The 14,520-nt window shown below is 37.0% G+C and overlaps 1 protein-coding gene across 6 annotated transcripts in view; it reads right to left on the bottom strand.

The window, feature by feature from the left end:
- The window catches only part of LOC123557382 (transient receptor potential cation channel subfamily M member 2-like), a 153,478-nt gene that overhangs the window by 92,733 nt on the left and 46,225 nt on the right, over positions 1 to 14,520 (bottom strand). For all 6 annotated transcript variants that reach the window (XM_045348818.2, XM_053543740.1, XM_045348821.2 and 3 more), the window contains exons 4-8: positions 14,242 to 14,447; positions 13,531 to 13,713; positions 4,503 to 4,724; positions 2,197 to 2,392; positions 385 to 592 (exon numbers count right to left, since the gene is read on the bottom strand). In XM_045348818.2, coding sequence (XP_045204753.2) covers positions 385 to 592; positions 2,197 to 2,392; positions 4,503 to 4,724; positions 13,531 to 13,713; positions 14,242 to 14,447 — 1,015 coding nt within the window. The remainder of the gene's footprint in view (positions 1 to 384; positions 593 to 2,196; positions 2,393 to 4,502; positions 4,725 to 13,530; positions 13,714 to 14,241; positions 14,448 to 14,520) is intronic.

Here is a 14,520-nt window from a genome sequence, read left to right as displayed (position 1 = left end):
CAAAGGACCTAACTCCTAATACAAGCAAAGCAAATGAATGTCTTGATAACACATGCGAGTTCACTTCATACTGATGCTTTTCTGTAAGTTTGGACCATATCCCTTGGAAACTGTAGGGGTTATTCAGACAAGGCATAAAGAAGAGTATTGTACAATATACAACATACTGTAAAATTTCAAAGCACTGTAACTCCTAAACCAGGCATGATACATGATGTCCTGAAAATATTTGCAGGTAACTCATATCATGACATCTCTGTGAGTTTGGACCAAAGCCCTTCAAAACTATAACAAGCACTGCTTCTCCTGCCTGCCCCACCTGCAGCCCACACCCATCCTTCAGCAGCATTATTAATACACGTAAGTACAACCAAAATGTCTTACTTTTCCTGCATTTCTTCACTAACATATCCTATCATATCAGCTAATCCACCACTGCCTTTAAGAACCACAACAGGCATTTTATTCTGCAGGTAGAACAGTACATGATCAATATTCTTTGGTGATCCCTGAACCAACAGTCCTACCACAGGTATAAAATTGTCTGCATCCAACTGTTTCTTTTCCACGTCTTCCGTCTCTGAATCTGATCCTAGAATAATCATTTATTTGATCTGGATGACATGCCATTTTTCCACAGTATTTCAGATATAAAAGGTTGGTCTGCTGTTAACCCAGCATGTGACACTTTTCTTCCCCGTACTAACTTATTATCCCCCCAAGTAACTCAGTTTCCTCAAAAACTTCTTATTTACTAGATAGTAAACCTGAATTGTAATCAAAATTGATTTCCAATCTGGATTTTTTTAGGTGTCTCCCAATAGGAGTATGCCAAAAGGTTCTATTTCAACATTTCCAAATACCGTCATTATACGAGTAAAGGTCGCACTCGTGTATAAGACCAATGAAAAAATATCAACAGATTTCTTGGAAAATGCTTATACCCGTGTATTGGTCACAGAAAAAAGGAATCTCTTGCTCTGGATTGTCCATATTTAGATTAAAACTACATGTATTTAAACTGGGAATTCTTCTCTTGTTAATTAATGATACATTGCAATATCACAAAAGGAATGTCAATCATTTTTTATAAACTTGCAAAATCCTTAGGGTAGTATGAATTGCAATTTATCTCATAAAATTCACTTATCCAAATTTATGTTTGTCCGAAATTCTCTATAGTTTCTGACATGAACTCACCGATTTTTGCTAAATCATGGTCGATTTTTTGCACGCTGTCCAAGTATTTAAATTGAAAAGCATAAACTCGGTGTAAGCACTAAACTGCCTCATCCTCTGATCGCTCTATAAATATTGAGGTCAGCGAAAATGAAAGTACACTTTGGCAGGTGGCGGTAAAATGACGTAATTTTAAGACTGGTTTGCATATTGTTTTGAACACTACGGATCAGCGACTATGATGTTATTGGATCAGTCTAAAATCTTGCATGCACATGTTTACAATTGCCACCAGGTTAATTGTTTGCAGATTGTGACAGTAGGTGGTAATTAATGCCTCAGGCGTGAATTTCTCGATAAACAAGGGGATTATAGACAACTATCAAAATTATGTTTGAAGACTAGAGTATTGATTTCCGGGCTACTTGATACGGAGTTTCAAGTATTTTATTTATTTGGGAAAGTTTTGCACAGGTTTTGTTAAAAACTTAATGATGAGTTACAGAAATGCATTGTAAAATATATTTGAATGAAAAACAGCATTTATTTATCTAAAGCTTTTACGTGAGCTCTTTAATTTTACATTTTATACAAAATTAATTTAAGACGCCCGGTCCCGATACCGGCTGTTAGCTATGCCCGAGTCATAGGTAGTTACTCCCTTTGAATTCTCTTCAATGTAAAGGTACGCGGTGTAAACAAAGATCGATTTTCTTAATTTTTTTGAGTCGGGGAAAGAATGTGGTCTTGTTCTATACCCGTGTATAGGTCGCACCGGTCCTTCCTGACCAGAATCTCGGTAAAAAATGTGCATCTTATACTCGTATGATGACGGTATATGCTTTTGATTATTTTTCAGCTGTTACTTAGTATTTACCGAATCATATGATTTTGTTTTTTCGTACTACAACATACATGTATTTTTCACATAAAAGACATAAATCTGTAGGTACGCCCCTTTAATATCTGGATATAGACTTGGTCTTTCTGGCCGAGTAAAACTGCTTAATAACGTACCTATGCTCATCAATCTAAATGGGCGTCTTCTCTTGATGACTTTATGGCCAAACTGATGTTCAATATCACATCTCAAGTTTCCTGCAAAAAACTCTCTGCCATCTTCTTCCACCATAATGAAATGGGTGTGTTCTGGATTCAGCTCGTAAATGTTAGCATGAGATTTACCTCCAAAGTTAGTGATCTGAACACCTTCCTATAGTGAAAACAAATGTTTTTAATCAATATTTTAGCATGTTGAAAGTAATATTCCCATAATAACGATTGGCCGACTGGTAATTTCCTTCAGAATACATAATCTCCATATGTGATTTTGGCCTTCCCCTGCTATTACACAAAAAACATGTGCTTACATTAGCTACATTTACTGCCAAAAAATGCTGAAAAGGACACATTATTGTATGAGTCTACTAACTTCAGCCGTGGTTAACTTAATCTCAAAGCAGTAGTATACTTGGGGAAATCATCTAAGTATTTTTTGTTGTTGGGTTTAATATCGCACCAACACAATCATAGGTCATATGGTAACTTTCTAGCTTTGGTAGTGGAGCAAAACCCAAGGTGTCCCTTAGTGCATTATTTCATCACTGGAGGGCACCTGGGTAGAACCAACAACCTTCCGTAAGCCAGCTGGATGGCATCCTCACATGAAGAAAGGCTCAAACCCACGTCGGTCAGGGACAAGTGATTTGAAGTCAGAGACCTGAATCACTCGACCATGGAGGCTCTTATCGTCTAAGTAAGAGAGGATTATATCATATCAAAGACATCTTAAACTAGATGTGTATCCACAGGACACAGGTGCCCCCCACTCCTGTCACTGTACATGGCTTTATGACTCAAGGTAAAACAATTTTTAAGATGTTTGCAACACAAACTTTTAAGATCTTTATTTGTATTTTTCACTTAGTGAAGGACCATAACTCTGGCCTAGCTGAGTAAAATCCCAAAGAGAACACCCAGTGCAAAATTTCATAGGCTATAAAACAAGCCTCTAATGTATTATGACTATAGGTCAAGTACATTTTGATATACATGTGGCACAAACTTTTTATTTTGATGATGTCAAGGGCCATAACCTTGGTCTTGCAGTGAAAAACAAAACTCAGGTGCACAAATTCACATGCTGGATAATATTCCTGCATGGTTTAATGACTCTAGGTGATTTTTATTAAGATATATGCAACACAATCACTTTAAATGTATTTTTCACTAAGTCAAGGACCATAACTCCAATCTGGCTGAGTGAAATCTAAAACAGAACACCAGGTGCCCTACTTCACATGCTATATAAGAACCCCCTAATGTTTTATGACTCTAAGTCAAATACTTTTTGAGATACATGTGGCACAAACTGTATCCCATTTATGCATATTTTTGGCAATCAAGGGCCATTACTCTGGTCTGACTGATAGAAATCCAGAACAAAATCCCAGGTGCACAACATCACATGCTGAATCATATTCTTATGATGTTTTATGACCATATGTCATATATTTTTAGAGATATATGCAACACAACTTTTATGCCTTTTATGCATATTTTTTTTACTAAGTCAAGGGCCATAACTGTGGTCTGACTGAGTGATATCTCTAACAAAACCCCAGATGCACAACTTCTTCACATGCTGAATAAGCTGAATAATATTCCTGTAATGGTTCATAATACCAGGTCAAATATTTTTTTGAGATACATGCGACACAAACTTAGGCCCTTTTTATGCAATTTTTGACAAAGTCAAGGGCCATAACTCTGGTCTGACTGTGTGCAATCAAAATTAAAACCTCTGGTGCACTGCTTAGTGCTGAATAACAATCCTGGTAGGTCTGATGACTCTGGGTCATACTTGCGGAGAACAGGTTTGTACTGGTACAGAATCCAGGAACACTGGTTAGGTTAACTGCCCGCCGTTGCATGACTGAAATACTGTTGAAAAACGGCGTTAAACCCAAAACAAACAAACAAAAAGACTCTGGGTCAAAAAGAATGCAAAGTTTTAAAGCTGTAGTTCTTATAGTTTTTGAGAGAAGGTGGACCTATACAAAAATTTAAACCAAGAAACTAAAATTTTCTTAGTACAAAAAGGGCCATAATTCTGACAATATGCATATGAGAGTTATGGTTCTTGGCCTGATGATCAAGTGTGCAAAGTTTCAAAGCAGTAGCTCTTATAGTTTTTGAGAAAATGTGACCTAAACAAAAAATTTAACCAACATTGACGATCTGGTAACAAGATCTGTCTCTAACCAGAAAATATACTCAATTTCATACCATTTCTTATCACTTAAAATATAAATTCAGCTTACAGTGCCATCGAAGTACATTCCATAAGGAACAAGATCTTTTGGCACAATGCCAATAGCTGTAAGTCGTCTGGTTCCATTCTCAGCACTTGGGAGAAGTGGATTTGCAATGAGGCGTGTATTCTGCTGTTCTAGATTGTACTCTTTGATGGCATCTCCGATGACTTTAGGTATTCCTGCATTTAAACCACTGGTTATAATCCACATGTCTGTTGTATTTGCAGCCTGGTGTAAAAATGGAACAATTTCTTGATATAATTATAAACTTAATTTAAGGTTAGATAATAATTATATACAAGTACCTAACTGACTGGTATCATTATACATTTTACTGGTATCATTATACATTTGGGATTAAAAGGTCAAAGGTTATAAAACTTAAACAAGAGGACCATGATGGTCCTGAATCGCTCACCTGTCCCCACATGAACTGAGTATGACGTCGTTTATTCTGACCAATTTTCATGAAGATCCATTGAAAAATATGGCCTCTAGGGAGGTCACAAGGTATTTCTATTATTTGACATAATGACCTAGTTTTTGAAGGCATGTGACCCGGTTTGTACTTGACCTAGATATCATCAAGGTGAACATTCTCACCAATGTTCATGAAGATTTCATGAAAAATATGGCCTCCAGAGAGGTCACAAGGTTTTTCTATTTATAGACCTACTGATCTAGTTTTTGACCGTATGTGACCCAGTTTCGAACTTGACCTAGATATTATAAAGATGAACATTCTGACCAAATTTCATGCAGATCCCATGAAAAATATGGCCTCTACAGAGGTCACAAGGTTTTTCTATTATTTGACCTACTGACCTAGTTTTTGACCGCATGTGACCCAGTTTCGAACTTGACCTAGATATCATAAAGATGAACATTCTGACCAATTTTCATGCAGATCCCATGAAAAATATGACCTCTAGAGAGGTCACAAGGTTTTTGTATTATTTGACCTAATGACCTAGTTTTGGACCGCACGTAACCCAGTTTCAATCTTGACTTAGATATCATCAAGCTGAACATTCTGACCAATTTTCATGAAGATCCATTGAAAAATATGGCCTCTAGCGAGGTCACAAGGATTTTCTATTTTTAGACCTACTGACCTAGTTTTGAACTGCAGTTGACCCAGTTTCGAACTTGACCTAGATATCATCAAGATGACCATTCTGACCAATTTTTATGCAGATCCCATGAATAATATGGTCTTTACCGAGGTCACAAGGTTTTTCTATTATTTAACCTACTGACCTAGTTTTGGATCAGACGTGACCCAGTTTCAAACTTGACCTAGATATCATCAAGATAAACATTCTGACTAATTTTCATGCAGATCCCATGAAAAATATGACCTCTAGAGAGGTCACAAGGATTTTCTATTATTTGACCTACTGACCTAGTTTTTGACCGCAGTTGACCCAGTTTCGATTGCTAGATACTCAGATCTGACATTCATCAGTCCCATGAAATACGGACTCTACAAAGTCAGGTTTCATTATTGATATGACTATTTGATGCAGGACCTTTGAATGACTAATATCAGTGACATTCAGACCAACTTATACAGATCCATGAAAAATATGGCCTTTAGAGAGGTCACAAGGTTTTTCTATTATTTGACCTAGTGACCTAGTTTTTGACCGCACGTGACCCAGTTTCAAACTTGACCTAGTTATCATCAAGGTGAACATTCTGACCAATTTTCATGAAGATCTTGTGATATATATGGCCTCTAGAGAGGTCACAAGGTTTTTCTATTTTTAGACCTGCTGACCTAGTTTTTGACCGCACGTGACCCAGTTTCGAACTTGACCTAGATATCATCAAGGTGAACATTCTGACCAATTTTCATAAAGACCCCAAGAAAAATGTGACCTCTTGAGTGGTCACAAGCAAAAGTTTCACCCACGATGACACACGCACAGATGACGAGACGCTGTCATCACAAAGCTCACCTTGTCACTTTGTGACAGGGGAGCTAAAATGGCATATCTGATACATCATTATTACAATCTAACAGGGACATGATGCCTGATCGCTCACCTCTTCCACATGACCCAGTTTTGGTATGAGTTTTCTATTATGCTAGACTGTTTGTCCATTCAGTTTTGAATTTGACCTAGATATTATCAAGATAAAAATTCTGACCAATTTTCATGAAGATCCATTGAAAAATATGGTCTCTAGAGAGGTCACAAGGTTTTTCTATTATTTGACCTATTGACCTAGTTTTCGAAGGTACGTGACCCTGTTTTGAACTTTACCTAGATATCATCAAGGTGAACATTCTCACTAATTTTCATGAAGATCTCATAAAAAATATGGCCTCTAGAGAGGTCAGAAGGTTTTTCTATTTTTATACCTACTGGCCTAGTTTTTGACCACACGTGACCCAGTTTCGAACTGACCTAGATATCATCAAGGTGAACATTCAGATCAATTTTCATGAAGATCTATTGAAAAATATGGCCTCTAGACAGGTCAAAAGATTTTAATAATTTTAGACATACTGACCTAATTTTTGACCGCAGTTGACCCAGTTTCAAACTTGACCTAGATATCATCAAGATGAACACTCAGACCAATTTTCATACAGATCCCATGAAAGGTATGGCCTCTAGAGAGGTCACAAGGTTTTATTATTATTTGACCTACTGACCTAGTTTTTTTAGGCACGTGACCCAGTTTCAAACTTGATCTAGATATCATCAAGATGAACATTCTGACCAATTTTTATGGAGATCCATTCACAAGTATGGCCTCTACAGAGGTCACAAGGTTTTTCTACTTTTAGACCTACTGACCTAGATTTTGACCGCACATGACCCTGTTTCGACCTAGATATCATCAAGATGAACATTCAGACCAATTTTCATACAGATCCCATGAAAAATATGGCCTTTAGAGAGGTCACAAGGTTTTTCTATTATTTGACCTATTGACCTAGTTTTTGAAGGCACGTGACCCAGTTTTGAACTTGACCTAGATATCATCAACAGGGCTCTCGCGAGTGGGCGACTTGAGCGAAATAGGCGCTCTAGAACTTCAAACTTCGCTCAAATCTAACCTCAAAGCGAAATGCAAGTCGCCCGATTTTCTTTGCTTTCCGCACTCGCTAATTAGTGCTACCCGGACTGTTGACAATTTGCACGGTGTCATAACGAGTGCCAAATACACAAACCCACGCCGGTAGCATAATTTAAGCTCCTCCTACTTCAGGTACTTGCGAGATTTTCCCGAGAAGTGTGAAAGCGAATCAAATTATCCGATACACCTCGTTGATTGTGTTCAGCCAATTAACGTCGCGTTTACGTCTTCGAGTGCAAAAAGCAAAGTGTTTTGTTTTTTTAAGAAACTACTGATTAACCATGCGATTAATTGGAATTTGGTACACAATTATTTGTTATCTATGATAAAAGAACGACATGTAATGTATTAACAATGTTTAAATTGACTTCCATCGATGAATTTATTTGAATATGTGTTTCTAGATTACACAGTTTACTTTCAGTTTCATTCGAGAGAGATTCTGACATTCCTCGGTGAATGACTCGGTGTTAATAATAAACACTTCATACAAGATATAACCAAAATTTGGCGGGTTACATTTACAGAATTGGCTTGAATTTTGAAAACGATTTTTTTTTTCAGAATTTTTTAACGAAACAATAACCACTGTATGGGAAATGATCTAACTAAGAAAATGAATGGTCACATCAATACTTTTTATGAAGAAACAAGAAAATTACAGCCACCTTTCGAATCACTCGACATCATTGCGGTAGGAAAAGTCTTCCCACTTCTCCCTAAAGTCTCCCCACTTATCCCTAAATCTGCTTGAGGGAGAAGTGACTTCTCCCAAAAAATTGAACCTAGCTAGACCCCTGATCAAGATGAACAGTCTGACCAACTTTCATAAAGATCCCATGAAAAATGTGACCTCTAGAGTAGTCACAAGCAAAAGTTTACGGATGGACGCACGCACGGACGACGGACACCGCGCGATCACAAAAGCTCACCTTGTCACTTTGTGACAGTTGAGCTAAAAATATATGCATGTCCATTTCATGTTGATGATGAAGCCTAAGTGTTATGTAACAGGGCTTGAGCTAGGGAGCGACTTGAGCGAAATAGTCGCTTTGTAGCTCCCGACTTCGCTCTAATCTAACATCAAAGCGAAATTCAAGTCGCCCGATTTTTTTATCCACACTCTCCAGTTATCCGCTAACGGCATGTTGACACTTGACTGGAATACACGATAGCATAGTTTAAGCTCCGCCTACTTCAGATTACGGAGAAGTGCGAAGGTGACACTTGTTTTGTAAACTGACTGTTGATAAACAAAGCAGTAGGGCTTTATATTACATAAGCTTACACATTCTTTTTTGACCATTAGAAAGTATCTTACTGTGTTTGGCTCCAGTAATTTCCTGAAATCCACTTAATTTTACTTATATTTTTCAAAACCCAAACTTTAGAAACATAATATTATCACTGACACTTTCAATGACTAAAATAACGTAACTGAAATTTACGCAAACTTTTGACACCTGCCATCAGAAACTGGGTTAAACCTGTTTGACAACTGTTTCTTTTAATGTGTGCCGACACCAGCGTATCAAAGAGACACCAGCAGATCAAAGATGTGTATTCCCTATGATGTCATAGTGATGTCACTGCTATTGACATGTATTTAATTCACACACTTGTTATTTAAAGTGACTGACTTAGCACTTGGAGCTTGATTTTTTTTTTTGCTGATACAGAATTAACTTTTTTAAATTGTATTCATATTTAAAGGGTTTTCTTAGTTTGGACAATCATTGCAAGAGTGAAAAAAAAAACTTGAATTTGCAGTTTAATCACATTAGATTCACAAGGTTAAAAATGATAAGAAAACAGAACCACTGACATTTTCAGTGAATTTGTTATTTACTTTCAATTAATAGACTTTGTAAACAAAGACAGGGAATAACAAGTGAATGAAGTATTGCCATGCAATACAAAGTCCCCTACTGGAAGGCACCTAATTTTCTCTACTGCAGTATAACATAATGAACTGATATCTGTCAATGATGTATAAACAATATTGTACTACATATACAATATGTTATAACAACACACTTGGATTAAAATGTGCATATATAAAAACCCACAGTTGTTTTCATATTGAATTTTTTTGACTGATTATAAAAATGTTATCATGTAAGTTATTTATAGTAACAACAAAGGGAAATTAATCTTTAAAAAAAAAAAAAAAAAAAAAAAAAAAAAAAATCTATATAATATAAGTCTACAAGAAACTCTTTACCAGGTAGAGATAGGTCAAAATACACCTAAAAATTGGATGTAACATGCATGCTGTACCACAGAAAAGTGGTCTCGATTTTTCTCTACCGCCAGTAATAAAAAAGTTACAATAAAATCTATTTATAGTAACAACAAAGGGACATAATTCTAAAAACAAGGGTGCCTCATGGTGGTGAACATTTGTTCCAAGTTCCATCAAAATCCCTCCATGCATGAAGAAGAAATGTTCCGTACAAAGTCATTCTTGAATCTGACCTTTGACCTCTAAATATGACCTTGACCTTAGACCTAGGGACCTGGTTCTTGCGCATGACATGTTGTCTCATCCAGGGGAATATTTGTGTCAACTGATATCTAAATCCTGCTTTGCATGACAAAGTTATAGACCGGGCAGGAAAAAAATCCTCTTGACCTTTGATCTCAAAGTGTGACCTTGACCTTAAAGCTAGGGTACTGGGTGTTGCGCATGACACGTCGTCTCATCATGGGAAACATTTGTGCCAAGTAATATTAAAATCCCTTCATGGATGGCACAGTTATGGACGGGACAGGAAAAAAACTCTGTTGACCTTTGACCCCCAATTGTGACCTTGACCTTTGAGCTAGGGGTCCGGGATTTGCGCATGACACGTCGTCTCATCATGGGGAACACTTGTGCTAAGTGATATTAAAATCCCTTAATGAATGTCAGAGTTATGGACCGGACACGAAACAGACCCTGTTCATGCTATGTTAACATTTGACTGCTTAGTGTGACCTTGACCTTTGAGCTAGGGGTCTGAAAGTTGTGCATGACACATCGTCTTATTATGAGGTACATTTCTGCCAAGTAATATTAAAATCCCTTCATAGATGGGAGAGTTATGGACCGGACAGGAAAAAAGCCTTGTTGACCTTTGACCTCCAATTGTGACCTTGACCTTTAAGCTAGGGGTCCAGGTTTTGCGCATGACACGTCATCTCCTCATGGGGAACATTTGTGCCAAGTAATATTAAAATCTCTTCATGGATGGGAGAGTTATGGACCAGACAGGAAAAAAACTCTGTTGACCTTTGACCCCCAATTGTGACCTTGACCTTTGAGCTAGGGGTCCGGGATTTGCGCATGACACGTCGTCTCATCATGGGGAACACTTGTGCTAAGTGATATTAAAATCCCTTAATGAATGTCAGAGTTATGGACCGGACACGAAACAGACCCTGTTCATGCTATGTTAACATTTGACTGCTTAGTGTGACCTTGACCTTTGAGCTAGGGGTCTGAAAGTTGTGCATGACACATCGTCTTATTATGAGGTACATTTCTGCCAAGTAATATTAAAATCCCTTCATAGATGGGAGAGTTATGGACCGGACAGGAAAAAAGCCTTGTTGACCTTTGACCTCCAATTGTGACCTTGACCTTTAAGCTAGGGGTCCAGGTTTTGCGCATGACACGTCATCTCCTCATGGGGAACATTTGTGCCAAGTAATATTAAAATCTCTTCATGGATGGGAGAGTTATGGACCGGACAGGAAAAAAGCCCTGTTGATCTTTGACCTCCAATTGTGACCTTGACCTTTGAGCTAGGGGTCCGGGATTTGCGCATGACACATCATCTCATCATGGGGAACATTTGTGCCAAGTAATACTAAAATCCCTTCAAGGATGGGAGAGTTGTGGACCGGACAGGAAAAAAGCCCTGTTGACCTTTGACCTCCAATTGTGACCTTGACCTTTGAGCTAGGGGTCCGGGTTTTGCGCATGACACGTTGTCTCATCATGGGGAACATTTGTGCCAAGTAATATTAAAATCCCTTCATGGATGACAGAGTTATGGACCGGACACGAAATTGCGGACGGACGGACGGACGGACAGACGGACGGACGGACGGAATGACGGAAAAGTGCATTCCTATAGTCCCCGAAACTGGTTTTCAACCAGTAGGGGACTAATAAAAATAGTAATGTTATATAAAGCATAAATTATTTAGTTCCATTTTCAGCTTGCATGTCATGGTGCTAAAATCTTCCCACGTTTTCCCTAAAATCTCGCCACTTCTCCCTAATCTTACCTGAGGGAGAAGTGACTTCTCCCTAAAATCTTAGCCTAGCTTAAGCCCTGTGTAAATGGGATGAAAACTGAATACACTTTCAATGGCTTAGGAACTCATCACAAAAGAACACATGACATTTATAAATATTTGGTTCATACAAAGCAGTCAGTGTACAGTTGTACAGTTTCAGCATCCTGCAATTTCAGATACTTCTTGCATTTGCAAACTGTCGGCGATGACATCTGTTATCAGCCCTATATTGTTCTCATCGCAGCTTTTCACTTGCTTTGGAACACATTTTCTGAATGTCCTGTAGAAAATCTGCTATGCCACTTACAACCTTGTAACAGCAAATCATTCTGATGCCTCTCAACATGTTACAACGTCTTCAAAAATATATGGAGGAGTTATTCTATATTCTATATAGAATCTGACAACTTTCCAGTGCTAGGCAGCATCTTCCGATGTCGCCATATTTACATGATATGTTTGATTACTTGTATGCATGAAATGAAAACTGTTCAACAACTAATTATGTTGATTATTTTAAATTTGGCAGCATCACTTCAGAATGATTTATGATAACATATATATGAATGTTTAGCAAAAATGCTGACAGTATGACTGTGTGACTGATCACAAATTCTGTATTGCTGCGCCTTACGTGTTGCGCCCCTAATATCTATCAGACTCAGTAAAAACTCTAAAACAAAAATAATTTATAGTTTATCGGAAATAAGCAAAAGGTACATCTGTGTGTGTATGTGATAACTGAAATCAGACATCAACAAAAATGATTTATTCCAAGACTCCAAGATTTATTTGGACAACCCTCAAATTTAGTGTTATGTATTCAACTGAATGCACACTTATAACTTTGGGTAAAACAGCACTATTTAAAGCACTGTATCAAAATTTAGAAAAACCTTAATCCAACTTGCTCAAAATAAGATAAAGGTTCAAACACTAAATAAAATTTTAATCTTTAAATATTGACAGCAGTTTCCTCTGAGCTTTAGTACAAATGTTTCTGTTTCTTTGTGGTTCTGTTTCTTTGTGGATAAAAAGGGTTCCAAATAGTTTCTTCTTAAAAATGGTTCCACACTTCAAATGGAAACATTCCAATTACTTCTTCATGAAAAAGATTCAAGATTGATCTAATTTATGTTACCCTGTCAATTACAAGAAACAGAATGAAGCCACTTTATCAAATGGAATAAACCTGCCTATGATAATTATTATAGGAGTGAATGTGAAGTTGCAAAAAAGTGACAAACTGTCCAATTAAGAATCTGACAATTTAACCATTCTGGTTTTACTTTATCAGTAATAAAAACAAGTAAAATTAAGAAGGAAAGTAGAGTGTTGCATTTTAAAGCAATTTTCAAAAGTTACCCTATGAAACCTGGATTACTAAAATTATGAAAACTGCACTTGCTCATTGTCAAGTAAGAAATCATTAACCTTTTTTAACTATGCATGTCAATTAACTATATAATAAGGAGTATCGTTTCTATAATAAGGATTTTAATATTTTGTCCACTGTTCTACCTAAATATCACTTTAAAGATACAATCATTCATGCAAACTTTTCAGCTGTTTCTGTGGATGAAGGCCCAAAAGCCTTGTCCCAAAATTATTTCAGCACATGCAACAACTGGGTAGAAAACAAAATAACCTTTATAATTCCTTTCTGAAAATCTTCTTTGAGACGCTGACTTTTCCAGGGTTTATAATTCTCTTCTGAGGATATCACAGATAGTACGATGTTGGGGTTCTTCTTGCCCCAGTATCGGGACATAAACTCTGTCACTGCCGGCATCTTTGTATGATAATCAACACATAGGTAATGCTTCTTTGGCTGTAAATATGAAATTTCATATCATTTAAACATTCATTTAGTACTGAACTATAGTAAAGTAGGTAACTCCACAACAAAAAAGTCTGAATTTAACATGTTAAATATTTCCCTTTTGTTGGTTCCAACCCTTAGTATTCAAGAATTTTTTATTAGTAAGTTAACTCTCCAATGATGGGATTTTGATTTTGTACCAATACTAAATATTTTCTTCTCTGCAAGACAATCAAAACTTCCCTGCTGAAATCAAAGAGGAGGATGCATGACTTGCACTACTAAACTAAACTGAAGTGGCATACAGCAAAATAAAATGTACACTGGGCTGTCAGCCACTTCTTCAAGGTAAGTAAACCCTGTCACTAACAAATCATTATGTTTTTTAGTTAGAACCTGGCTACCTAGTGTGATCTAAATCAATAAAGTTGTAGAAGTATTTAGTTTTTTTTAAATAACGGCTGAGACCTATCATCTTGTAATTACGGCCGTTTTAAACCTTGAAGCTATTTTTAAATGCAACATTTCATGAATTACCTCGTACACAAGGTCAACAGAATCCTTGACAAATCTTATGTTACCACACTGTAAAGGGGCATGCTCAAAGATGGCACTGTCTTGAGTATTGACGGAAAAGTTAGACTGAATTGTACGCTGGTTATCATCTACTGTAAGGTAGTCAATAGAAACTCCTGAAGGAACTTGGTGATCCAGTGTGATATCAGAATCTTTCCTTCCCATATCTAGAAACAGAGAATTTCAGAATTTGAAGTAGAAAGTGGTGGTACAGATCATGAAAAAAATACTGATGCAAGT

This window comes from Mercenaria mercenaria, chromosome 5, assembly GCF_021730395.1.
Source record: "Mercenaria mercenaria strain notata chromosome 5, MADL_Memer_1, whole genome shotgun sequence".
In the NCBI taxonomy this organism is placed as follows: domain Eukaryota; kingdom Metazoa; phylum Mollusca; class Bivalvia; order Venerida; family Veneridae; genus Mercenaria; species Mercenaria mercenaria.
This window is presented reverse-complemented; position numbering and strand designations above follow the sequence as displayed.